At 41.8% G+C, this 26,519-nt stretch overlaps 2 protein-coding genes across 7 annotated transcripts; one reads left to right on the top strand and one right to left on the bottom strand.

Annotated features, from left to right (window-relative positions):
- Positions 1-1,679: 1,679 nt before the first annotated feature.
- rictor (rapamycin-insensitive companion of Tor) lies at positions 1,680-9,450 on the top strand. Of its 2 annotated transcripts, none has more exons than XM_022805643.2 (4): positions 1,680-4,130; positions 4,314-5,214; positions 5,727-5,964; positions 6,309-9,450. In XM_022805643.2, exons 1-4 carry the CDS (start codon positions 1,680-1,682, stop codon positions 7,063-7,065), a joined length of 4,347 nt encoding a protein of 1,448 aa, XP_022661378.1. In that variant the 3' UTR covers positions 7,066-9,450. The 2 variants fall into 2 exon arrangements, with proteins under 2 accessions (XP_022661378.1, XP_022661377.1); XM_022805642.2 differs by having other exon boundaries at positions 5,592-5,964.
- A 7,065-nt stretch (positions 9,451-16,515) lies between these two features.
- Positions 16,516-23,780, bottom strand: LOC111250424 (uncharacterized). 5 transcript variants are annotated; one of them, XM_086987651.1, is made up of 4 exons: positions 21,590-21,798; positions 21,236-21,383; positions 17,478-17,656; positions 16,516-17,368 (listed from the first exon to the last, which is right to left on the bottom strand). In XM_086987651.1, exons 3-4 carry the CDS (start codon positions 17,614-17,616, stop codon positions 17,007-17,009), a joined length of 501 nt encoding a protein of 166 aa, XP_086843777.1. In that variant the 5' UTR covers positions 17,617-17,656; positions 21,236-21,383; positions 21,590-21,798; the 3' UTR covers positions 16,516-17,006. The 5 variants fall into 5 exon arrangements, with proteins under 5 accessions (XP_086843777.1, XP_086843775.1, XP_086843776.1 ...); XM_086987649.1 differs by lacking the exons at positions 21,236-21,383; positions 21,590-21,798 and adding an exon at positions 23,569-23,780; XM_086987650.1 differs by lacking the exons at positions 21,236-21,383; positions 21,590-21,798 and adding an exon at positions 21,815-21,978.
- Positions 23,781-26,519: the final 2,739 nt, after the last annotated feature.

Here is a 26,519-nt window from a genome sequence, read left to right as displayed (position 1 = left end):
CGATCACCCGATGTTGCCTCCTGTTTCCGTCCTAAGATTCATTCGTATGTACCTAGGTTGCTCTAGCGGACACGTCTCTAACTGTCACAGCTGCTGTTGGGTGCAAACATAAGCAGCAGTAGTTATTAACAAGCGCAATGGGAAAGGGCGACCCGAAACAAGCTACGTCAGAGACCAACTATCAACTCAGATTTCTACGCTGTGTCGACCCCTGTCATCGAACATAACAATGCTTGTTTATGAGTAAATACTACCAATTTGATAGGCTTTTTTGATTTTTGTACATGTAACTAGCTATCGAGTGCGGCCAACTGACGCTAAGTTGGAATCCGGTTAAAAGTGAGGCTGTGATAGTTCGTTTCGTCCCTTAACGATGCGGCCAGTCGTGTGCTTGCGGACAGTGATGTACACTGCGCTGCGCGATTCGCAGGCGCGAGTCGTTTCGCCCTCTGGCCGCACTAGTCCTGCTGTACTGTTGAGTGTTCGACGGCGAACTACGTCGTCTGCTCCTGCTATATCTAGCGAGCGCAATTTCATCCATCTGGGTAATGTTGTCGTGGCTTACTATCGAAAGGTGAAGCCAGAGCTAGTGGGTAATCAGCAGTTAGCTCGCTAGGGGTTGGCCATAATCCGTTCGGTGTCCGCAACAGAAAAGAGGAGACTCTTGACAAAGGCACGGGACGGCACACAGGTAGAACTGAAGGAAAAGGGACAAATACACCGTGTAGTGTTGTCCACGGTTCGGTTCACTATAGACAGTTTCAAACGCTGGCTTGTTGGCCTCGTCTTGCTAATAGTTGTGAATCAAGCCACTCGTTTACCCGATTCTGTAAAATGCACACAATCGCACCATTTTGACAACCAGAACTCGAACAACTTGCATTTACCACAAGATGACTCTGTTTATACCTCTGTTCGCCTTTGTCCTGTCGCCGCTCGAGCCATAACGCAAGACACCGTTCCGCTTTCCTGAAATAAAAGAACGAAAACATAACTTTTCATAGCGTCAAATTGAAGGTGGTTGTGTAAACTGTAGTGTTCATTGACTTAGAAAAAAAATTGTGGCTTCCTGGTACAGGTGAGACATCGTTTAAGAGCAAAAGTATAGCAGCCTAAATGGCAGTCACTCCTAATCGCTGCTAGTGAAGTATCGTTTTTCGAAATTTCACTGTACCATAGCCATTTTAGCTGCTGGTGTTGCTGGGCGTTTATCAATGAACCACTGACCGTGTGACTTTGTTGACGCTGTGTGCGCACGTCCACTGTCCGCCACCTAATGGTGCTATGCCTTAGTGAATTGCGTCGTGTATGTTATCTTGACGGTGAGCGAATGAACATGTAATCGTTTATCTATACTGCACAGGGTCGCGGGTGGTCGCGGCGGTGCGTGGCCCGACAGGTGGCGGCAGTTGGCAGCGATAGTGAGCATTAGCGAAGCAGTGCTGCGGAAAGGGATCATTTTACTGTTCATCACCACAGAACGGGCAGCTGCGACACGGTCAAAAGAAAAAAGTCTTGGGACGCACGGAAGCCGTAGAGAGGAAAACCCCCTGACTAGGACTGCCACCGCGCGCTAACGAGCAAGCGACCTGATTCAAGGGCGCCGCAAGGCTGACACCTGTGCTGCTGTAGCTGACTAATAAAATTTAGTGCATCGTCAACAGAGTTGAACGAAAAAGATGATGTTGAAGCCTAATATAAACCGCATGAGGGCGTTCCACCGAAGTCAGCGCAGAGAGGCCGACGAGGTGAAGATCGACTTGGACGCCCCGCTGGAGTCGAACCTCAACGAGATTCTCCGCAATTTAGTGCAGTCGGGTCCGGCTGCCAGAGGCTATCTACGACCCCTTGTAAAACTGGCACCTGCCATTGTCCTCAGCCACCATCGTGACGACAACAAGATGGGCGCATGGAACCTACTAAAGATTTTCCGTTGTTTGAGAGTCTTTCTCGTCGATGAAGAGACTGAGGTGAAGGCGGAGGCATTGCGAGTTCTTCGACATCTGACAGCATCTGAGTCAACTTTTGAAGTAATGTGCCGCGCACTCATACCTTCGCTTGTTGTCAAGTCGTTGGATATCGTGCTCGATAATAAGGTTGAACGTCTTCAGGCGCTCAGATTAATGCGTCGATGCGCCTCGGTGGCTCCGCTAAAGTTTCCGTTAGAGTTTGCGTACTGCATTCTCGCTGTTGCTAATGATGGCGCCGCTGAACGAGATAACTTTGCCAAAGCGTGTGTAGCCACAGCAGCTGAACTCTGCATCGGAAACCCCCATCTTTGGCTAGCGTCAGGAACGTTTATGACATTGGTTCGATCGGTTCTCAGTTCGAACGTGAGCGAACCTCGAGCAGCTGAATCGCTTGTTTCAACACTGATGTACTTTGTAAACAGCCCGAAGACGCGGTATATGATCAATGCCGATCTCGGCTTGGAGTACCTGATCTCACCTTTCACTGACCGAAATTTTGAGGTTTACCCTGACGACCAGATGTTTCATCACGAGCGCGAAATAAAGGCACGTGTAGCCATCTGCTCCATACTGCGTTCATGGCCCGGCCTCATCTACTTGTGTAGTGAAAAAAGCGGCTTGACAAAACTTATTGAACTGCTGAGAGTGCCTGATACAGAGACGCAACGTTCAGTCATGGACCTCTTCTTCGATTTGTTCTGTCTCCAAACACCTGAATGGACTACGGACTTCCGGATAGCATTGTTGGCAGCCGACGACAAAACTGGTCTCCAGCGGGGCTGGTTGCTCTACGAGGGTTTTGTAGCGGCCGAGGGGGCAGACCTGATACCGCCAATATCTCGATGTGTAAATTTATCTTCCTGCTACTTAGCTCTACTTCTTCAGGCTATGGTAATGCACGGCCTTCTCGACGCGGTAGCGGAAGCGACCGTCGGAGATGAAGAACAGGTGTCCATCCATGCCACGGTTCTACTGGCAGAACTATTGCACATGTGCAGTCGTCTGTTCCCACACGACGCGAGTCATATGTGCCATCTATTGCCAGGCCTAATCGATGCAACCATGTCACCAGATATGAATATTCGTCTCAAAGCTATATCGGTTATCAATCGATTGGCCTATATCGAGAAATTCAAGTGTATGACTATCGGGGTGCCAACGTCGTTAAACCTAGACCAGCAGCTTCTGTTTTGTCAACAGGCGAAAAGTGGACGTAGCTCTGCCGAAGCGCAATCAGTTTCGTCGCAGTCGATAAAAAGCGATACGCTCAAACGGAAGAAAACCCAGCGAAAAACCAATACGCAAAGTCCCGTTCTTGACAATCTCTTTCTGAAGTCAGGAGTCTCTGGGACGGAATTCGAGTGGGATGTTGTCAAGTGTCTATTGAAACATCCGGAATTCGAGGATGATCCCCAGGCAGTAGGATTTTTAGAAAAACTCGTTGCATTTTACATGCCGTCAAATCGACAGTTTTCAGCGATCGAAACCGAGCGTGAGCAGGCTCGAAACATGTGCTCCGCACTTCTCGTACTGACGGATTTTTTCCTTGAAAAACTGCCTGATAACTATTTGCTTGACGATCTCGTCACTGATGTCTGTAACTGTTTGAAACAAATTCAAGGGGAAAATATACCACCGAATTCGGTGTTATCTCCGGCCAAAGCTTCTTCCACTCTGAGTCAAGCATACTTCCTGCTCATCGGTAGGCTAACCGGAAGCGTACAAGGACTGCACATATTGAAAAAGGCCACAATATTTGAACAGTTGACGAAACTGCTGGTAACTAGTCCAAGCACGGCCTCAATGAGCTACAATGATGTGTACATTAAATTAGCACTATCGCCTTTGAACTACACCAGCCCAGGACCAAGCCGGGAGCTTTTTAAGCACGTGATCACCTCGAATCGTTGTGAATCGGCCAGAATCTACTGTGTCAATTTGCTTCGCATGCTGATCCGGTTTCGGCTGAACGATATGTCACGATGGGTTATCAAACTCTTAGTCGAATGTTTATCCGATGATAGCGCAGAAACGGCAATTAAAGCCACAGCCTATGAAGTTCTTAATGAGGCCTGCGATGTAGTGGATAATCTTGATGCGCTGATCGCCCTCGACCCACAGCTCAATACCGAAAATGAAGATCAAGCCTGGATGTTACAGGTAAGTTAGTCTCAAACGGCATACATCTCATTTAGACATTCAGGTATGACCCTACGTGTTTTGTTTATTCTACACGAGAATGTAAAATTATATAAAAATATAATTTTCTTAATAAGGTAAAAAAGGTAAACAAACATTTGGTCAACAAAAACAGAAACTGTTATTTATTTCCTGATGTTCCAGTTACGATATTTTTCGCGCGCCAAAGGAGTTGCTTTGTTAGAGAAAAAGGGCATTATGGAGAGTGAAATCAACCGCTGGAAGTCACTAGGAGCTCTCAAATATGTCAAATGGGTAGAAGACGTTATAAACCAGAGTGTCAGCCGACATCGACGAGGCGCGGATGGTAAGTACGGCAGGCGGTACAGTGGTGAGCATAAGCTTCACCGACTGCGTCCTGCGTTCTGTCCTCCGCACCTACTTGGCCAGCTTGCATCACATGCGCCCGGTATCGATATCATAAGAGAAAAGAACCTTGTTGAGCCATTGTACGAAACGATTCGCAAGGGCAACGTGGATACGCCGACGGTGATATTCTATGTGAAGGCAGCCCTTTGGGGTGTAGGTCATTTGTGCAAGACGCCAGCAGGCCTCAAGCTTGTTCAGGAGCAGGACATTCTCCAAAAGGTGGTTGAGTTGGCAAAAACGTCGAACGTACTAAGTTTGCGTGGCACAGCATTCTACTGCCTATGTCTAGCATCTGTGACAAGTGAAGGCTGTGATATACTCTCGGCAATGGGGTGGGAAGGCGTAAGACAAAGTTCAGCTAGTAATGAATTGTACACAAGCCAACGTTCAGAATCCGTTGGCTCACAATGGAGTTTCGATTCATCATGGACATCGGCAAACGAGTTTCGAGATCGAGCTGGTAGTACTCGTGACTCAATCAGCTTTGATGACATTTCATTGACGCATAATGAGGATATAATTAATACTGCCAATGCAGTTAGTCAGCCATCAACGTGGACTTTCACCGATATGCGAAAAATGATGCGTTATTATACAAGCCAGGCTGACGCATCTGGTTATGGGACACTGAAACTTCTGAGGCCAAAGCGAGGATATAAATCCAATGGGGAAGTTCGTAAGTATCACGTAAGCAAAAATATATCTTAAGGAATTGTAGTTAAATTTTACGCTTGCTTGTGACCATTTTAATTGTTTACCGGAGAAAAACGGATAGTTTTCTAAAACAAAACTTGTCAACTGTAAAAAATAATACCTAGTATATACGACTGACCTATACGGTAGTTAAAGGGTTGTTTTGCTTCATTGTCAGAAACAACAGTTAATACAACTAACAAGGATGATGATGTTCTGATGGAGTACTTACGTATTCACTTTATATTTTAATCCCTATTTATATGTTCATATTTCATGTGATTATACAACGCAAAACGGTAACCTAGGTTAATGCCGATAAGCAGAAACTTCGAAATATTTGTTTGTTTTTTTTAACAGCGCCTGCTGCAACCACTCCCAATTTACCGCCATCGAAAGATGATACCGATTGTATGCCGTCCGTACTCGTCGGCCTTGTGCTTCCCCGTCATATTAATAGTATCTTTAATAAGGACTTTCTTGCTCTTGAAAAAGCGCAACCTGCCGCAGCCAATGATCTACCAAGGGAGTCATTTGGAACAGTCCATAAACAAGAAACGTGTCTTCGGTGTGGCGACTCGTTAAAAGAAGAAGATGAATCAAGTATAGCGAAGTTCTCAAACGAAGTTATTCCCGAACGAAGCAACACGAGCACAGAATCAAAGGAATGCCTAGCAAGTCCTCTTAAAGCCACTCCTCAAGATCGAGAGCAGGCTCGCAATGATTTACTTAGGTTCGTTTCATGGACTTGAGCTTTTAGAGAGGGTGGTTGAAAACACTTAAAGTACAACGAGAGGCAATCTGCGATGCATGAAAGGAGACTATTTGACAAATTTTGCAATCAATTCCCAACCATTAGTTTTATAGGTATGCTATAATATTTAACACTATAACGACCCATAGCTGTAATAGACGTACTATGCCAATATAGCGTTCTAGGCCTATAAGGCAACAGGAGTTACAGTTTGCGTTTTTCTTTGTAAAATCTATTTCGTCTGCATTCATAACATTACCTGCTCTTTGTGTAGCCTTCTAATTGCACCTGTGTTTGCTGTTATTTTTCTCTTCTCTATGAAGATACGTGATAAATCTAGCTGCCGTCTATCCAAATAGCAACAAAGCCGTGGAGCAGTTGTTGCTATCGATGAAACAGAAACAGCCGTGGGTGTTCAGTGATCTCTGCCTCTTCTCCGATTGTTGTCACCTCATGCGAATATTTCAGCTGCGTCAGCCGTTCCGCAAATTTCTCCAGGAGCTCTTCATGGACGTTAACTTCGACGAATTCAGAACTCGCGCCGAAGTGATCGTCAAGAAAGCAACTGCCATTTCCGTAAACGCTATCAGAGAGACGATACGTGAAGATGACGAAGAAGTCAAAGAACTCCAGCGTGAACGTGGCATAGTCAATAAAAATCGAAGCAATGTAGAGGCCGAACCAAAAGCCAGCCCCCAACAGAATAGCACCGACAGCAGTTGCAACGATGATGAGACAAGGGAATTGCCAGCGGAAGCCTTGGCACGTAATATTAACAGCAACAATTGGAAAGAACGGCCTCTCAGTAATGGACAACGAGAAGAAACCGATAAATGTGAGACAAACAAGGTTATCATAGAGAAGAAATCGCTACGTATCCGTTGTGACGAGGGTACCACAAACAATCGCGGTGACGGCGAGTCATTGGGAACTGCCTTCGACAGTTCCGACAAGCTAAAAGACGGAAATAATGGTAAAACTAAAAGCGTCGCTATAACAGTGAACTGCTCAGGTGATGAGGTCGGAGGGAAAGTGCCTGATCCTGCAACGTCGAGAAATGAAGCAGCAGGCGATCAGTAAATTGTGGATCTATTAAACTTAGTAAATGGATCGAATTTGAAAGAGGCCGCTCCAGATTCAACGAGTACGAGCCAGGGTTCGAGTGCGGCATTTGAGGAGAATGGCGATGTTCAGGGGTCTGCATTAAACCGGTGGAGACGTGGTCGCCAAAAGAATTTTGTCGGGTAGAACAGCGATATTGATAAAGTCGACTAAGCAAACCTGGAGGTAGACTCATGTAGGTTAATGTAGAAAACAGTTATCAGCCAGAAGAAAGTTGGTGTGAAATCAGTAAGCTTATTAAGATTAACTTTGATGTATGATTGCTGATCCTTCTGTGCGATGAAATTTGTACCCGTGTGAAAAGCTAAAGACCCTATCAACAAAAAAACGACAGTAATTCTATTAGTCCAATTATTCTGACTGTGTATATGTGAGCTCGTGTGCATATTGCTAAGGTTACTACAGTACCATTATGCATAACAGCCGCACTAGCTACGTTCTATAAGTATATAGAAATATATTTAAAAAATTATAGACACATTTATTTTTATGGCTCTCATATGTTAATTGTTACCGCAACAATGCCAGACGCAATGCAAGGGACCGTTGCCAACCTTAATAGCAGAAAAAAAAAGCAACGAATTACGAACTGCTAAAAAGATATATGCATGCGTTAAGCCAGCGACATGACGGCCATTATTCCGTGGCCATCGGTGGTTCGTTAGCAATTTTTGCCAGTCTCTTGCAAAATGAAGCACAAAATGATGATGATGATGATCGGGGTGCACTTGTTGTCTTAGCCGGAATCGCCTTGGTTGAAAAGTTCCAGATACAGACCTTATGTATAATAGTGTTCGCAATGTAATAATGAGCGGTGTGAAAGTATGAAAAAAGCTATTAATTTTCTGTTCACGTAAATTTCTAACATGATCATGTCGGGCCAACGATCAGAGGCATCAAAATAGTCGCATCGTTCACTCGTCTTACCAACATGACGCGAACCTTCCTACAACTTCACGCTGTAACATCTCCCCGTGATACCTTAGTGAGTAATGTGTTTGCTTGCTAATATTAGGAACATGTTGTAGTCTGGGTTCGAATTCGGATATAGACACGTTTCGTTTCGTGATGGGAGCCAGTCGTCCGATGAAATGTTTAACGGCGATACCAGGGGAAAGACTCGAAACACAGAGATGTTGTAACATGACGACCGCTGCCAATGCTACGATACGCGCCATCAGTGTCGCATTGCGTATGCACTGACATTGGCGGCGTGATTGGTTAGCGTATTTTCAAAACGCAACTCGTAAAGGCAAATTATAAGAGATTTTATTGTTTTAGCATAACATTGATGTCTCATTATGATAATACGAATTCTTGCCAAAGAAATGGGCTGCTACGATTCCTTTTATATATATATATATATATATATATATATATACTTTCCAGCAGTGAAAGTTACGTACTACGCTATTCAGAGAAATGTCATTTAAGTGTGTACAATGTGATAACATTATGCACGGTGTTACATGTGCCTGTAAGTGTATGTGTTGAATGTGAATATTTCAATGTTTCGGCTGTATAGCATCGACGAAGCTAATATTGGACAGATAGATTTTTAGTTGTACTATTATAATACTATAGTTGCCACTAATCATGATTTGGAGTCATTCGTTTGCCGCCAGCATTTTTACGCGATTTTTGCACAATTCTTTTACTTATTACTAAACGAGTGCCTTCGAGGAGCAAAAGAACTGGAGCCAAACAAACAAACAAACAAGCAGACAGCATTAGAGCGGATAGGTATGAATTCTGTTATTATATGTGGCTCCGATAGTTAAAACTTGTAGTCATAGCAGTGGTATTAATCGTATGAAATGAGGAAACGAGTCAAATCACATTTGTGCTAATCGCAATTTGGGTGGTAGTTGCTATCTGAGATCTTACGGATTAGCAGGCGGTCAAATTATTTCGTCAACGGGAACGTGTCAGTGGCTTTTCACTGCAATACAATAAGATTATACAAAACACAATAATAATAGCGACGTACTATCGGCACTAAAGTCGAGAAACTTGCTTACAAATTTGGCACGTGCGCGAGCAGTCATAGTGATGATATTATTTAAAACTTAAATAATTTCGAAATAGGACAACACCCAACTCTAATTTAATGATGCGAGGAGTAAGAGAATTGCGAAATTTTTATATGGACGTTCGTCGCTTAGCAGCTCTGCGTGCCATCTCGCGGTGTCGAAAATGGCCGTCAGTATGATTGAACAGGTGGATACATAAAAAGCTTTAAGCTGTACACAATTGCAAATTGAAGAGAAAATCAAGGTGGTCATTATGATATATATACACAAAACAAAGGTAATTTAATAAAGGTTTTTATTTTTTTGTACATATTAAAGTGTGGTCTTTGATATCGTAAGAAGTTCGCAAATAGAGAACCGCTATCCTTAGTCATGACGATGGTTGGGTTTATAGCACAAATTATCAATTACCCAAATGATTTGTTGTTAAATTAACAGCACTCACGGCCCTTTTAAACAGCAGAAGATTCAACGATGACCTCATTAATTTTCACATTAACTGACACTTGTTGTAAATGATCACACAAATCTGCAACGACCTATTTATACTAAATATAATTTGCGATGACCTCTTCGAGTGGTGATGAGATTTATTTTCGTCGTTATATTTACGAGAAAATCTACGATAAAAATCCAAGCTATCATGTAACGAACGTGGCGCACAACAGCGTTATTAGCTGTTAATGTTTCTTTGTCTGCTTCCGTATTGGCATATTAGCTAAACCTAGATTAGGTTTGTTTAGGATAAGAGGCCGGGTTCCTTTCTTTTTCTGTAACAATATGGATTTACAAATACGAAAAAAAAGATAGATAGGCCTATGAAAGTTATCAGAGAAAACGATACGTTTTGATTAAAACCCTATGCTTCTATGAGCATTCAAAGAGCATTCAGTCTAAATTACAAGAAGAAATTCTATTAACTGTTATTTCAGTAGTTCGCTTATAACTGATATCAGAATTACGAATGCATTAAAAAACATTCAGGACACACATTCTCCTGAGCATTCCCTACTTATTTTGGAATAGTAATTTTTTTGGTAGATTCCGTATGCACTCATTACTTAGCTATTCTGTATGGCTGTACCATATTTGAGTCGAGTACTCAGCTTATTTCTGTGTATTTGGCGCTAGGACTTTTTTTCTAGTAGACCTATGTAATTACGATAAAGAAATCTAGAAACAACGTCCCTATACCATTGTTTCTTACCTAGCTGCTTGTTGACATTTGTAATGACTGAGGCCTCAAGGCCAACAAACCTTCATCAATTTTTTTATCTTAATTAATAGCAAAAACCTAAATAACGACTGGATACTGTGTTACTGATGTATCGACTATCTAATTTGAGTTTTATATCGTTGACTTTGAATGGTATAAATACGGTGTAGAGTTAGCTAGTTACTAGGGTACCTTTATGTATTGCACCTGTATTCGATTTAGAAGCAGCACTGCTGTTCATATTTGGCCATTTTGCATTTGGCCTCGTGTTCCCGTAATAGCTCTTTATCGCCGTTCCTTTAACAATACATTGGCTGTATTTTATATGGTTAATTGTAGTATTCAATGTCCTCTATTTTACTTCATATATACATAACAAAAAATCTCATATTAAAATACTGATCGCGTCTGTCCTAAATGTGCGTTTTCGACAAATTCAACAAAGGGCTATACTATGTAGTTGTCAATGGGTTGTTGTGATGGCAGTCGTTGATTATTGTGCATTTTCGTTTGCTCTCTTATTTTAACTATGGAAAGCTTTTCATTTTAAAAACACTCACTTGTTATATGTTTCGGAATGGATTTTTTTGGTTGCTTTAAAATCGCTCTGTATTGAATAGGTATAGACTCTAGGGTGATCTTCTGCCAGACTTGAAATTTTATGAAACTGAAGAAGGCTATATATAATATATAAATTCATAATGCGGCCAGATTATTGTCATTTTGCGAATTATTCTATATCAAACAAAATCGAATTGCTTGAGACCCTTGAGGTTAATTTTTCTAACCATATCCTCATAGACCTCTAACAACGTTCATATTTAAGAATAAGAGCAAATCTGCATAAGAAAACAGCAATATAAACGCGAAGATTATAGTGCTCAGGTAAGGTTCTATAATTTTTAGCTAATTAATATAAATTAACATGAGAGTAACTATTATCATAGAAGAAAAAGTTTCAAAATCCAAAGTGTTATCACCATTACGCATATATCAGGCTAGTTTACTCTTGTCCTGCGTCCATCCTCGCAAACTAGGCATGTTTGAGCGCGGCGTTTTTTTTTACTAATATACATCGCGCGCTAATATACTGGAACTAACAGATCTTGGAAAAAGCAGTAGTCTTTAAATATGTCGGACGAGTTATGTTACTGTCCATGCTGTACAGCTGATGCCATTCTTTTCACTTATCCCCGTCTCGCTACATTCTATTATAGAGTACTGTCTGTTTCGTTGATCGACACGTCTTCTGCAAGATACGGTACTTCAATTAGTTCATTTCAATATTAAAAATCACTTATACATTTACTCGACATCCGGCTTATGCTACATCTCAACTTTACCTCCGACGAATCAAATTTTGTCACCGAAATGTAGTTTTGTAACCCGGTGCTTGGCGATAATTGCGTGAGCCGAAATCTGCCAAGAACAAAAGCGATTTTAAGAGGCAGAAAGAAAATCTTATTTCCTGAGTCTTGTTTCGAAGTTGATTGGGCTTTGATCAACTGAGCAAGTTTCCTCTAATAAGCAACAATGATTACAGGCTTCACCTTCAAGGTTGCTAACCCTTATATGTGGCTTAGAGGCTCTCTAGATAAGCTGAGATAATTCTGTCCGAATGGCTTTCCCTATAAATTGAAAGGTCTCGGCACATTTAGAAGTGTCGATAACACGCGCGGACGAACCTTGGCATAGACTTTTTTTAAGGCAATTTACCTATACGCGTCCTACGCGCTGTTATAGTTGAATTATACTGTTATACTGAATTATACGTATTCTTATTATACAAACATTGCCAAATCCCAGACAAACTTCTTTCATTGCTGTTCTTGGCCCCTATAATTGGCATATTTTTTTTTATCGCGCTAATCAGGGTAGGTGTCTCGACAACTTCAATCGAAACGTAAACACAGCAATTTTTCGCAGAATTGATAAGACCATGAGACACTACAAAATGCTCGCATGAAGTTTGCGAATTCGTACGATTAGTAACAGAGGTTCTTTCTAGCGAACCGTTACCACTTATCTTACACCGAGCACAATTATTCCTTTGTAACAATGTCTCGTCACTAGATCATCCCGTACCCTCAGCAATACCAGAAACAACCGGACATTTCCGTTAAAATCTGCGGCGGCGAACTGCTATCAATGGGCTAAATTTGACCCATTGGAATGCCCCTACCTGTTGTGCCGACTTTACCGTCTCGATCGCGAGATGCATAGTTACCTGGACTACTGCACTATAGGGCTTTTGTAGCTACAACGTCGTTTTAAGATGCGGGAATTGAGCGAGCTGCACAAAGTTCTACATAGCGGTCCTTTTAATTTCAAGATAAATTTTCAATTCAGACAAATAAAACTGTTAGCTCTTTTGGAGCTGTAACGATCTGGATTCATCTCCCGTTTACGCTTCCAAACATTTACTAAGACGGCAATAGCTTTGAGAGTTTTAGGGCTACTTTCTTGACCTAGCCTCTCAACCTTCCGTTATCCGATAAGTTAGCCGATATATCCATCACAGTTGGTTTCCGGGGTGGCGTCCCTATGCCGAGAGTTGCTGGCGTAGGTGTTCACTGAGCTGATAAATGTCTAGTGCGTAGGAAGATCGCCAGTACTACATTCCTGTGTGAAAAAAAGCATAATGTGCGGGTTTCCATTGTCGATATAAGGCTGCCGGTTGAATTGTTGCTCAGAATTATGTATGACGACGTTAACTTGTTGAACTTAGAATGTAGTTACTGGTGTAACACGGCCGTAAATATCGGTCACACAATAGTAGCAGTGGTTTTTGCTTAGGCCATACTCATCTTGGTATTGACAAGGTCAAACTGCGCAGTTCTTTCTTGCATATTTTTGTAGCGCTCGTCGGATTTCTTGAATCCTCTATTTTAATACAGGTATTTGATCCTAATACGTCTGGCCTTGTTACATGTGCTTTTCGTCCGCTGATACTGATATGGTCCGTTAAGGTCACGAATATAACTTTAGGCCGACTTCGTTTGCTCTTGACCATATAACAGGCTAGCTTAGATTTATAGGGATAATGTCCGAAAAACCTTATTGCAAGATTGTAAAGTATCACGGCCAGCGGTTTTCTACAGATTCTCAATGAACTACTTGTTCGTGTTTCGGCTAAAGTTTTAAGTCTTCTGATACACAGTTTAACAACTTGTCATTGGTATCGCCAGTGCTATCGATCTGGGCATCCGCCCGAGTTGTTTGTGGCAACATATGTTACTGCAATACTAAGATCCGAACGTTAGAGATTTTGACAGCTTGAGGCGTGCAATCTTTCTCGCGTAAGCCATAGCATACGTTGTCAGTAGGAGTGATCAGAATGGTTATTGTTGGATAAACCTTCATAATCGATATCTACTCATGTGCACACTACCGTTATTATACGGTTCGTATATTGGCTAGTGTTTCATAAACTACAAAAAAGGCAGTAGTCAATCGTATCAGTCAATGAAACTGTGGGTTGCGATAATACTAGAAGGTGAGCTAATCATGTTTGAGATACGAAATTAGACCTCAGCAGATTATACTACAACTGATTGATTACTGCATGTGTAAATTCAGCCCCGGTCCTGAGCAAGCTTACCTAAACAAATGACACTGAAACAAATGAATCAGGACGAAGCTTTTAGGAAGCAATTTACCTGCGAACTATCTTAGGGTTTGCTTCATAATCATGTCCAAAGCATGAAACAAATTTTCATAGAGGTAAGTCGGAATTAACTGAATATGCACAGCTTTTAGCAAGTTCAAAGTCGGGGCGCGAAAGTTTGGAATGAGGAAACAGTATTGATGGACGAAAATTAATTGCTTGTTCTAACATCTTGCAATGTACAATAGGCATACATATATAGCCTTTTACAGTCTACTCCCGGCATACATACTAGACAAGAAAATGGCGCTGGTGTAAATACAAATAAATAAAAAATAGACAAAAAATGGCTGTTCATCTTGCTGATATCCACCTTCGTAAATTTCGTAAATTCGTCAATCCACCCAGGGCAGAAATACAGGATGCACCTTTATTCGCGGCACTTTTAGATTGTGAACTATTTAAAAAAGACGTCTCTGCATACTGATGCAGCCGATACTTGGGTCGTCAGATACTAAACCAGACTGCACAAAAAATGAGTATCTGACACTTAACGCTGTAACAACATTAACAGAAATGATCAAGCCAGTTGAGTTAATTCAGTATCTTCTTCTCGAATTCCAATGGACTTGAGGCGATAAAAAATTTAGTGTTTTCATCATTTATTGAACTTCCGGGTACAGTCAAGGACCGTGTACAAGACACGTCAGGCCTTAAGCAGTACAAAAAAAAAATTTGCAAAAACAACAATTCATGCCACTGTTAACATGCGTCGATCTCTGAAAATCTAATTTATAAAAAGAAAAACATGTTGCTTGCTTCCGGTTCCATACAACGCTATTCGAGTCAGGATCATACCAATTAAATTCCTTCAATCAGTTCGCGTTTACTGTCAGCTACATGTCTGATTTTATTGATAGGGGAGAGACGGTAGCCGCGAAAGCGTGCCTAGGCATGCAGTGTGGGGATCCCTTAGGAACTATTAACTCCAAAAGCCTTATAGGTATCTAAGAGTGCGCATATCGTAAATCCCATAAAGGAAACTACTAAGTGTCACCTATTTGGAATAAAGCGGCCAATAAGAACAGCTTAAAAACGCGCAGCGAACAGCTGCTATCGGGATAACCAGATTATGAAAAATTAAGGCAACCGAGACTTTTTTAGCTTTAATTCATTTGTGCCATGGAAAATCATAGGACAGAAAAAGCCAAAGACGCAAGCAACCGACAATCACAAAAAAAGTAGATGTGATTCAGGTGTATATGTCTTGACGAGGCCACAGCTCGTACGCCTTTGCTTCGGCCTAACGCACCCAAATGTGCCAAATTAGTGAAGCTCGTCGAGAACTAGGTTGAAGCTGTATCAAAGAGATAACAAAACCGGAAATAGGATTAGAAACCTGCTAGGCAATGTGAAGTCAACTAACCCTATATGTGAGTTTCAGCTTATATATATATAGTAATATAGGAACACTTACTGGCAACAGCCCAAGGAAGTGGCTAAATAATTTAATGGATAATTGTTTTCTCGCAGAAATGAAGTCTCACACCTCACTAAAATGTTCCCAACAATTTTTGTCTCCGATTAGGAAATCATTAGGAAATATGTAGCTCTCCTGCTCTATCGTTAAAGGTTTTTTTTAATACAGAGCTTAAGCAAAGGACAGGAACTAAACCGGCGAACTAAAACAGCGAACTTGAAAAATAGAACTGAAAGTTCTTTGATTTTCTCCAGGCTGCTGTTGTAAAGAAGAGTTTAGGAAATTCGATGACCAGCTTACTAAGTGGTTTACAAATATACAGAACAACTTAAGAAATCGGCAGTCGCATGCTTTTAATGCGTTGGCGAGACAGTCTCATACTTTTAGCCGAAAGTTTCTTAAATTCAATACAGATCTTGCTTCAATTCCACTCTGAATTAAACTACTGCTTGATTCTGAAGCCGACGTTTCGGTCTCATCCAAGTTTCCTGAAGCTTCCTAAATCAAGAAAGTTTTGCAGATAACATTCATCTCCTCATAATATGAACTGTTTCCGACCTTTAGAACTAACTTCTCAGCATCTCTCAACAAGGATATTACGTCCAAGCGGACGACGGGAAACATTGAAAAATATGTTTCTTTGAAAAACCAATGAGAAGACTACAGCATCTAGTAGTGAGATGGTAATGTCTAATATTTTATGGATCGAACTCGAGGGGGGTGGTCACTGACTGAGGAGATATTTGCCTCTTTCTTGAGACATTGCAAAACGCACTATACAGCAAAACTACCTTCTATTTTTTCACAACAGACAACTGATTCATCTGTGATTGGCACTGAACGTATGAGGGAATCATAAACCTTTGTTCATTGTACCTCTACTGCAGTGTGATAATTCACGTCAGCTTCGGTCCGAGGAACTGGTCGAAGCGCAAAGATCCGATTCGAAAGACACAGCCCAGCGGTTATTTTCATCTCATACGGAGAGTAAGAATAGGTTCATTTAAATCTCTGAATGATTTCCAGTCTATCAATATCATGGCTTATTAAAGCTTAAGTAGAGCAAGTCAACTCATTGCAAGTTTAAGTTTATTTGATATTCTGTGTTGAACTTTTCTTTGACAGGGTGCATCATAGGTTCCGTAGTTTCCCTGTAAGTCTCAAAAAAAAAGCGACGAACAGGGCAGAATCGAACATTTTCATCGTAAATTGGTAATTTCGGTTTCTATGTAATGTCGCACATTGTATACATCTCTTGGTTCGGTGCGATTTGCAACGGCAAAAATCGTTCGACGTAGTCTCGCTTTGCTCTAGTAAACGTAGCGCAAGATATCTCCTATCGCCGTTTTGCGTGACTTTGCTATAAAAGCTTATTGTACATTCGATGTTTATCGTGCTGCAGTGCTTTAACGCTATAAACAGATTTTTACTCAATATTTACATTAACTTAAAGATCAAACAATTTCAGAACCCCGTTATATATTGACATTATCGCAATGTCAGTCGATGAAAAGGGCCTCCGGCCAGCGGACTTCAGTATCTCTAACCCATCGGATACGTCTTTTATTGACGCATGCTGGCTCTCGCCTTGCCCATTGTTTTGTCAGTTTTTTTTGTGCGTATTCTAACGGTAGTGATACAGCCAGGGTATTTCACGCCTTCCACATCAACGGCACACGCGTAGGGGCCATCGTCGTCGGAACTTGCGTTCGGCTTTCTGTACAAGATGGTATTGTCGTCCATTCTGGTGACCAATGGACTGCTCACATCCAAATATGGATCTGAACGGTCCAACCGTTTGAAGCGAAGATTTGATGAACTCACCGGGAAGGTATTGTTATCCTTGCCTAAAACCTTCCTCGATACCAAGCGACAGTATATCTTAACCCAGCGCCCGGTCTGAACGTTGACCTCCCATGGTAGATCTGCAAAATCCAGAGCAGAATATAACATAAATCCCACAAAGCAATTAGTGGAATTACAAAGCTGCATAGAAAAAAAAAGCTCATAAGATCGAGCTATTTTGATACGTACCGACATGAACGACGTTCTTTACATTGCGTGAGAGGTGGCACTCTTTGCTGTCAGAGCTTTCCAAATAAATGAACAGGAACAGAATTAGACGTATGAAACTGGCAGCCGCAGGCCATCCGGGCGAAACTTTGCGAGGCATAGCCGTTCGTAGCACAACGTTGTCACCTCGAAACGTATCGCTATGGAATAGAGATGCCACGACTTTAGCGACAGGGTTCCTCAGCTTCAGTTGAGGTTCATTTGTTAATTATACTATCTGCTCACCGTTTTTGGTCGATTCGGGCACTTCATAAAGAGACGAGGTAAAGAAATAGTTCATAATAACTGATAATTTTTAAAACGATTACAATAGATAATCAACTTTGAATACATTGCCATTTGACGATAGCTCCTTAATTTGACTTGTGCGGGAAGGAACTGGCCACATTATTTACCAGTGACGGCGCCACTGCTAATAACAGCCAGATATGTGAACGGAAGTGACGACATACTTTTAAGATCCACACGGGGCTACCAGGAAGGTCTGCATTGTCTGAGTTGTATGGGGTTACTATCACAAAGGTAACGACAGGGGAAATTCTTGATAAATCGTTTGCAACTTTAATTTAACTTAAGACAATCAATACAGTAGCTGAATAGGGGGTTGGTTTAGGGCAGTGACATTTGAATCGACCCTTACTGTACCTTCAATTTCGATTGCTAGCGTAGACATTGTGAACATGCTAAATACTGAAAGGAAACGTGCAAAACACCTATGACAGAAACGCTATGAATAGGTGTCTCCATTCAGTGCTCTACTAAAAATCTACTAGTTACGTTTTTCGTGTATAAAATAAAACGTATTTGATCCGACGTCCGTTATTTATGTCGAACATACTTATCGGACATGTGGATTTGGTTCCTTGCAGTGTCTTTCTTGGCGCGTCCCTCTCTTGATATTGTATTCATAGCTTATCCGCTCATCAAAAATAGTATAGAGTCAACCGTTTCTTCTCAGTCTAACATAGAAGCCATAACTGAAGGAGAATTATTCGCTCGCCAGGCTCAGAACCCCGCCGTTCGCTGGCAATAATCAGATTTTCTACGTTTCGATACACAATCTCATTTCGTGAAGAAATAAAGACTCTGCGCTAACGCTCCTCTACGAAATTGACAAGACAAAAACTAATAAGCTCCGTATCTAAATGCTGACGACATCACGGCGGCACTGTGACAGTGTATCTGACTATGCCTGAGTTGGTGAAGTTCCACAACCAGCTTCCATGTTATATCTGTAGAACAGTATCGACAAAACACATGTATGCATAGAAGACCATCTGGACACATGCTAAGATGTGCTTAGTCGAAAAAAAAGACCCCCCGACTACATCATAGTGCGAATGTGGAATGCTGAGAGACGTTGCTAAATAAGTCAAGATAAGCCATTCATAATATTCACTATGATCAATTATCATTTTTTACCATATATCCGAATCACATTCAAATTTGATGACTAGATAATGCCACATACGATCTACTTCTACGACTTCTACTAATACGACATACGACCTATTACGAACGAATTATGTGGCTATATTACTCTGCACCGATTTCATTACTATCGAAGTGGTGTAGTGCTTACAATCTTAAGATCGGTTGTATAAAGAGAAGAGCTGAGGGAAGCGTTTAAAGTAAGGCAGCGCAAGTAACAGATATGTTAGGCAGGCAACAAGGCCTTGTTGTGATCGGGATGCACACCCACGCGTAGACGAACTTTGTTTCGTGGTGGGAATCAACCGTCTGATGATATGCCTAACGGTGGCACCGGACGTAAACTCGAAACGTAGAAGCGATGGCGCCTTTACTCCCGATCCCGTTCACCTTAGCAAGACGACAGTGTGCGTCTAATAGCTTTAAGTAAAATGATGACACCGACGAGCAGAAAAACAACAGGCCAGCACTGAAAGGACTTTTCTGAAGAAGGAGGACTACGCGTAAGTGTCGCCGTTCTCACAGTTATTGTTGTTAACGTGATACAATCGAGGTTCTGTGCAGTCCGACTTGAGATACACGTTCAACCTACGAAAGACGTCATTATAAGGAGGCGTCGACAACGACGCTTTCGAATCCATCTAACATTTGCTGATATTCTATTTTCGCTATGAGTTGTAAAGTCTCTGACATCATCGTGAAGTATCGAAACGGCTGTACGGTAGCCTTCCTCCAGTCCGTTCATCAAAGCGACCATTTATTGAACTGCTTCTATGCTATCCGGTTATCTATTACGGAGGGATCTGAAGAACGCAACTCTCAGTTGGCCTCCGTTATTCGGAGTCACCCAGATGTGCGTTACACCTTTCTGTTCGTATGCGATGTAGATGTATGACGAAGTAACAATGAAGCTGTCGGCTGAGTCTGACAGCCTTTTAGAATGGACCGGGAATGCTCCGTCGAACGAATTCTGCGATATTTCTACGAAAATCTAAGATTCAATAGAATCGACAATATCAAATATCTACTTACGTCTTATACTTAATTATGCTTCTTACGTGCCAAAAGGTTATTTAGATTTAGGATAAATTTAATCGCCTACACTTGTCTGTTAAGGCTGCTATACAGAGAAAGCTAAGTATTTTGAATGTGATTGCTCTTGTCATTAGCAAAACAGCTTTCTATTTACATTTATATCATAATGAGCTTTCTTGAAGACATTTTTCTTATTTTTAAAGCTCATCCCACAAAGAAAAACAAGATGTTCGACCAAACATCCTGTTCACACAACCTAAGTTATACCATACGTACTGCTACAATAGCGGTCGAAACGTTTCGCGCCCTGGGGTTTTGCTCGCCAACCCACGAATTTACCAAGCAGGCGGTCAGTCTGACAGGGCTTTGAACCAACTTAACGAGGCGACCTTGAACTGACCGCCAAAATAGCCTTGCTTGTATAATTTCATTTAGACGAGTGCATATGCATCTAGCCAATAGTAAATCTCGCTTGATTTTCTTACTATGTAGACCTTGTACCGGGTAGGTTTGCTGGCATGTAGTGGAGTGATCTGCAACAGTAGTTTTACAGCTTCGAAAAACAACGTCCTCTGCCAAAAAAATTAGGCGGGCAATGCGGGTTGTCGTTGGTGTTGCGGAGGCTGATCTATAACGATCTACGACAATGATACCATCTGGTGCCAATCTCCTATGATGAGTAACTATAGATGACGATGAATATAAACAGGGCATAATTTGTGCCTAGTCACATATTGTGACCCGAAACAGTGAGGACCACGGCCTTTACGAGTATAAAGCATTTGCACTTACGGTCAAATATTGATATATGTATAATTGCGAATAATCATTCACCGGTGCGACTATATTGTACAGAAAGTCCCATTTGTCCCCAAACACGATTTTTATATAAAGCACGAACGCGCAACTCGTATAAACAGAAACGGTATTTAGCGTTACGCCTGGGGAATTCTGAGAAAAGTTTCGCCATACGTTTAAAGTCGCGGCCTTAAGTGAGCGAGAAGCTTCTATCTGTAATTGCTATCCGCTATTTGTTTAAAATAGTCGCCAGCGCCATTTTTAGAAGTGTAGCCAGGTTCGTTCGTGCCTATCCGTATAGGAACAAATAGGTATTTCTCAGAATGAATTTGCAGTACACCTTTTCCATCTGTGCTCATAAAGGGTTGATGAAATAATTCATGTAGTAGATAATCGAGGTTCACTAGAGGTAAATTCATTTGTGGGCCACCTTTTCAAAAAAAGAACAACCTTACGCAAGATTTCATCTAATTCAGAATGCTTGTTAAGCAGCGGCATGGCTACAATCGTTAGCCCAATGGCGTAATCAGCTTCGTAGAGTAGATTAGGGTCCGCGTTGTTGGCTGGACTGATAAGTCTCAGCAAAACAGGCACGAACATTATCTGGAAAAATATGCCCACAAGCCCATGAGCAATGTCTGATATGAATGCAGCCATGCTGAAGATCGTAAATGAAATAATACGTTATAAAATTCTCGGTACGCTTACTAAGCTCACGTAAGTTCGCTACATTTATCGACTCGTCGGTTGAGTTCGAACTTGCCGTTCTCTAAAATGTCCGCTAAATGATAGAGAACTGTAGCCGTTACCTTTGCTGTTGCACACACGGGGCAAACTTGGCCGGATTTGTTAAATGCATACATTAAAAGTTTTGCGTACACAAGGACACATACATGCACAGAGAGCTACACACATAACAAAGCACTGTTGTAACATAACGGGAGCCGCAATAAACCACGGACGTTTGCACACATGAGAGACATTTTCCATTAACCAATATATATATATATATATATATATATATATTTACGCACTAAGAAAACACTGCAGCGTTTGAATGTGACGCTTTCTATACAAATTGCGAATACAAATGACTGAAGACGCGGGGTGCCAAGCGGTTTTGTTGTGCGCTACAACAGAACGCCGTTGTCGTCAAAGCCATCGCAAGATTAACATGCCACGAGCTGATCACCGCGTTCATGGGCCGCAATCATTCGCTTCTTTGCCCTCTTTCCTTAGCGCGAACCAGTATTCTTGAAAGGAGATGTAAGTATATAAAATGAACGCGGCTCTTTCGCACAATCGGCACCAGCCAAGCCAGGGGTCCCACTGTTGTTAGCCGGTCATTGTTAATACTATTTTCGCCTGACAGTGGACCTTTTATTTTACAAGCATTTTTTCAATTAGGTATATTGTCGTCAGTTCATTATAGCTGTACAATCAGTGGAAGGAACTACTATTTAAGTTTGCGATATCGGAGGAAAAGCAACACGAAAATCGGAGCGATACACTTTGCGGCACCATTCTCTGATTATATATCATTGTAGGTGTTGGACTCGAAAGTTATGCTCTCGACTGACCCAGCTTTCGTTCAAGTATGTATTTATTAAATAACTTGCGCCATCGTTGCGTGCATTTAGCAGTTATCTATGGGCACGTGTTATCCTTTTATGGCATCCTGGTCCAACTTCAACGATCCCTAATGCGCTATAAGCTGATTACCCTGTCTCTGGCTTTAGGTACGATAAGTTTTGCGTATATAGTTGTAAGTTACATCCATGTAGTTCCATGCCAGGTCATATCCGTAGCCCTTAGACAAGGCACCTCTTATTTTTTTATTTTGTCGCTTCACAGATACATGATACTTGCCTAACAAACGGGGCCAGTAAATGACACTGATAATTTGGTATCAAGTCGTCCTCAGAAGCCCGAACCGAATCGGATGGATAACGAAGAACGAAATGAACACTTCATCGATCACTCAATTATCGAAAATCTAGAAGTAAACAGTATTCCAATAAGCGCAACGTACCGGCTTCTAATAAGGAGGGGTTTCGACCAAATTGAAAACATTTTCCGTCAACGGTCAATCCAAGAATCGCCTTTTTCTAAAGAATATTCAGCCACTCGATTTATCCTAAGACGGTTAGTGGAGCAAGCGAGAAAATGCAGAGCGACGCTGAAGCAAACCCCTTACAACGCTTTCTACCTGAAGGATATTGAGCGACAGGTTATCGCACTATGCGGCCAGTTCCGCCTCACGGTGATGAACGTAGAAAATGAACTATTGTCGCGTAATTGCAGCAAGCTAACTATACAACATGAGGCTCAGTTTAGGAACCTCACTATACCGAGCGACTTGAAAAAACCAGTGTATATGAAGCTCAACCCGTACTATGATATCGTGATTAAAGTCAACCAATCGTTTGCCTCCATTTTAAGCTTGGCAGTCATCTGCAGATCCGACATGAAGTGCGTTAGGATTATCGATAATTTTCGAATTTCGATAATATTTGATTGGCTCCATTGTGCGGCGTTAAATGATTACAAACCTTACAATCCCAGCCTCAATTTGCCCCAGTCAAACTAAAATACTCCCCACCGCACCCGCTGAGGCCGCCAGCGCCGTCACCGCCAAACTCCACTACGTTCCAATAGTCAGGCTTCAACATTCCGAACGGCGTGCTGCGGTACTAGAGCTGCGTACCTTCTACGTTCTACGTTCTATTTACAGACAAAATCAAGCTCTCGTGAAAGCGACAAAAGCTTTGTTTGATCAGAGGCATACCTTGACATAAACTGCTACGGTTCCGCAACGTGAACAAGAACCCGTCCGTAGATAAACCAATCCAGCTCCTTCGACGGAAGCGGCAGCAAAATGCACTACACTCAAGAAGTTTCGAACGAATTTAGGAGAGAACTATAACTAAAAAAATTGATATAGCAAAAGGGTAGCATGCCTCTAGTGCTAGAGGGTCGTCAGAACAAACGTCCAATAAAAACGATGTTTTTTCAGAAACAAACGTCGGAGCGTAGTTTTCCAACCTTAGTTTGTAAGCCACATTGTCTCTAAAATTCTATACACACATAAACACACAATGTCCGCATCATGACCTCACTCATAGTACAATTCGGCCATTCCGAACGCAGCATCTAAATAGGGTAACTACGGAGAAAGTGAAGCGTAAAGTTCTTTTGACGATATAACATTGGCTCTTATAATAATAATAATGGCGTCTGGTTCGTACCATAATACGACCTGTTCTCGTAACTGGGTGCCCAACTACATGTAATAACCATTCGCACATCTAATATGTGTTTAATACAAAAAATATTAGGGTGCACTAGTAGACAGACGACACCATCTTTAGGGAGCAGATAGCAGAAGTTTTTAATAATAATAATAATAAAACCGGCTAATAAAACGGAAAAGAATAGTTTTTAGTATTTATAGGCGCACCTTTATATTTAAGATCTCCGTGATTCGGCTTGACTCAAGTATATGTCACACTCCGCTCGACGGTCACGTTATATGTGCTTTTCTGAACCAGTAGCTAACGCTATCAAAGCTGATGGTAAAACAAAGTTTTGTAGATGAACGGCCGTACTCGGTTCAGGGTACGGTTCCAGTGAAATTTACGCGAAGTAGGTCTGACCTGGGAGTCTAAAATTACAGCTAGCTAAAACAGGTTTAAACGGTGAAGTACATACAGTAGAATGGAAATCAATCATTCCACATAGCTCGAGCCACACAGGCAACATGGCTTATTCGAACATAGCACTTCATTCTGTAATTGTCGGAGCTGCTCGGTTCAGCTCGTTTGTAAAGAACCCGGGAGTCGCTGCCGAAGAACGTGTTTCGCACTTGACCGCTGTTTACAGAATATACTATAAAAATAAGCAGGTACATTTAGCAACTGCGAGGTTAGGCTCTGCAGCCTGGGTTACAATATGATCGAATTAAAAAGAAAAAAACGTGATGACTAGATTTAGAACATAGTATCATTCATGAAATTAGGTAGTAGGCAATAGAGGTCACTGCCACGTGACGCAACCCAAACTTCCTGCCAGTGATGTCAAATTCGCATGCTATTCACTAGCTTGAATAAGCATTATATTGAATGGTATAAAGTCGCCTAATACCATCTTGCCCCCTCACTTAATCGGAAGTTCAGTCAGCGCTGAACAGCTCCAAATCATGCCTATGATATGGTGCTGTTTACGTTTTTGCTGCCCAGCATAGGATAAGCTATTTTTCACCACAGGTCAGGCAACTTCCTTTTACTGCCAGTTGTTGTGAGTTAATGTTGTGCTCCATCGGAGCGCCTTGTCCATGTAATTGAAAAATTGGCGCTTTGCCTGATTTTTTGACCTGGTTATTTTGGTCCTTTTCTATAACCACTCAGCGTTCGACCGTGCAGCCCGTTTCGTGAACCGGGACAAAAAGAGAAACAGACACGGTTCAACATCAAGTCAAAGATTAAACCGTGTTTCGATCGCTCAAAATGATCGTTGATTGCTAAGAGCGTCTATATGTCTTAGTTTTTGCTTCTTGTAACTCTCTCGCCAACCACTCAGCATCGATATGCCCCTAGTGAACAGTTTTGCTTACGGCAGAACGTTGAATTCTGCAATAATCTGTTAGGCAATAGCCTCGGAAAGGCGTCAAAGAGCAGCTAATCGAAAATGATGAAGATCAGTTTCTGATGTAATGATATCTCTAACTGGTTAGCGTGGTGAAGATCTGGAAATGAGACGATTCGGAAAAGTGACTCAGCCACAACCGTCTATTGAACCCTTGATCTCGTGCTTTGCCAATTAGCTACATGAAGACTTCCTAGCAGGCTGATTGATAACTAATATTGAGAGGGTTAGATGTTCATTAACAAAGGCATGCTGCGATCACTGCGAGTCCGTTTCGAGCTACGAATGGGCAACACTTTATGCTATTAGAGCAATGTAACCCGGACTTTTTTTACGTAATGGCGGTGCTTTAGTCGGACTTCTGTGCGTGCCGCTGAAGGAACTTCGTACGAGTAGCTTAAGAATATTTTCGGATTAGCGGGGAGATAAAGGCAAAAATACTTCTACGGATTGGTTTATCTAAACTTGTTTCTTTAAGATATGTAGTATTTTTGGCTTTATGTACGCGTACGTGGTAAGGGTTCTCGCTATGGGAGCGAGGCTAGATGAACCCAGCTAACTAGTTACGTAGTTGTAGCAGCTTTCTGCTCTTTAGCCGGTGTTAACACGTAGCGTCATTGGAAGGCCTGTAGTTTCCTGCAACACATGGCATAAGAGTAAGCTTAAGGTAGGACATTGCTGGCTTCATGTAGAAAAACTGGACAAAATTTTCTTTTCTAGGAAACAGCCGTGGAGCAGATAATGATTTTTATCTAGTTAACACCAACAACCATAGATGTTCAGATTCTGCTAAACAATCCGTACATGTATTTCGAATGGTTTACAGATGGCATGTCCAAGCGCTCAAGAGAACGGGACGGTCGTCTCCCGAGGAGTGTGGACACAGACGTGTTTGTTGTATACGGTTCGATACCATGCAGGTGGGCAAACTAACGTAACTTACCGCACTGAAACCTGTCACAGCAGCTATTTGATTTCAATAGGAAAAAAATCTATTCAGAAATACGCGAAACGAAAAACGGCTCTAGTGCAGCTCGAGGTTTAGGTAAGCTCACTTTTTGACATATTGACAATAAAAGGAACGCACAATCTAAA

The sequence above is a fragment of the Varroa destructor genome, unplaced genomic scaffold (genome assembly GCF_002443255.2).
Source record: "Varroa destructor unplaced genomic scaffold, Vdes_3.0 BEIS01000004.1, whole genome shotgun sequence".
Classification (NCBI taxonomy): domain Eukaryota; kingdom Metazoa; phylum Arthropoda; class Arachnida; order Mesostigmata; family Varroidae; genus Varroa; species Varroa destructor.
The sequence above is the reverse complement of the archived record's forward strand: the minus strand, read 5'-3'. Positions and strand labels throughout refer to the sequence as shown.

Coding starts and splice junctions, on each gene's coding strand:
- rictor (XM_022805642.2), top strand. CDS start 1,680: ATGATGTTGAAGCCTAATATAAACCGCATGAGGGCGTTCCACCGAAGT. Junction 4,131..4,313: donor ATCAAGCCTGGATGTTACAG/GTAAGTTAGTCT, acceptor CTGATGTTCCAG/TTACGATATTTTTCGCGCGC. Junction 5,215..5,591: donor TAAATCCAATGGGGAAGTTC/GTAAGTATCACG, acceptor TTTTTTTAACAG/CGCCTGCTGCAACCACTCCC.
- LOC111250424 (XM_086987647.1), bottom strand. CDS start 18,425: ATGAATACAATATCAAGAGAGGGACGCGCCAAGAAAGACACTGCAAGG. Junction 17,657..18,354: donor CAAATCCACATGTCCGATAA/GTATGTTCGACA, acceptor TCTATTCCATAG/CGATACGTTTCGAGGTGACA. Junction 17,369..17,477: donor AAAGAACGTCGTTCATGTCG/GTACGTATCAAA, acceptor TGGATTTTGCAG/ATCTACCATGGGAGGTCAAC.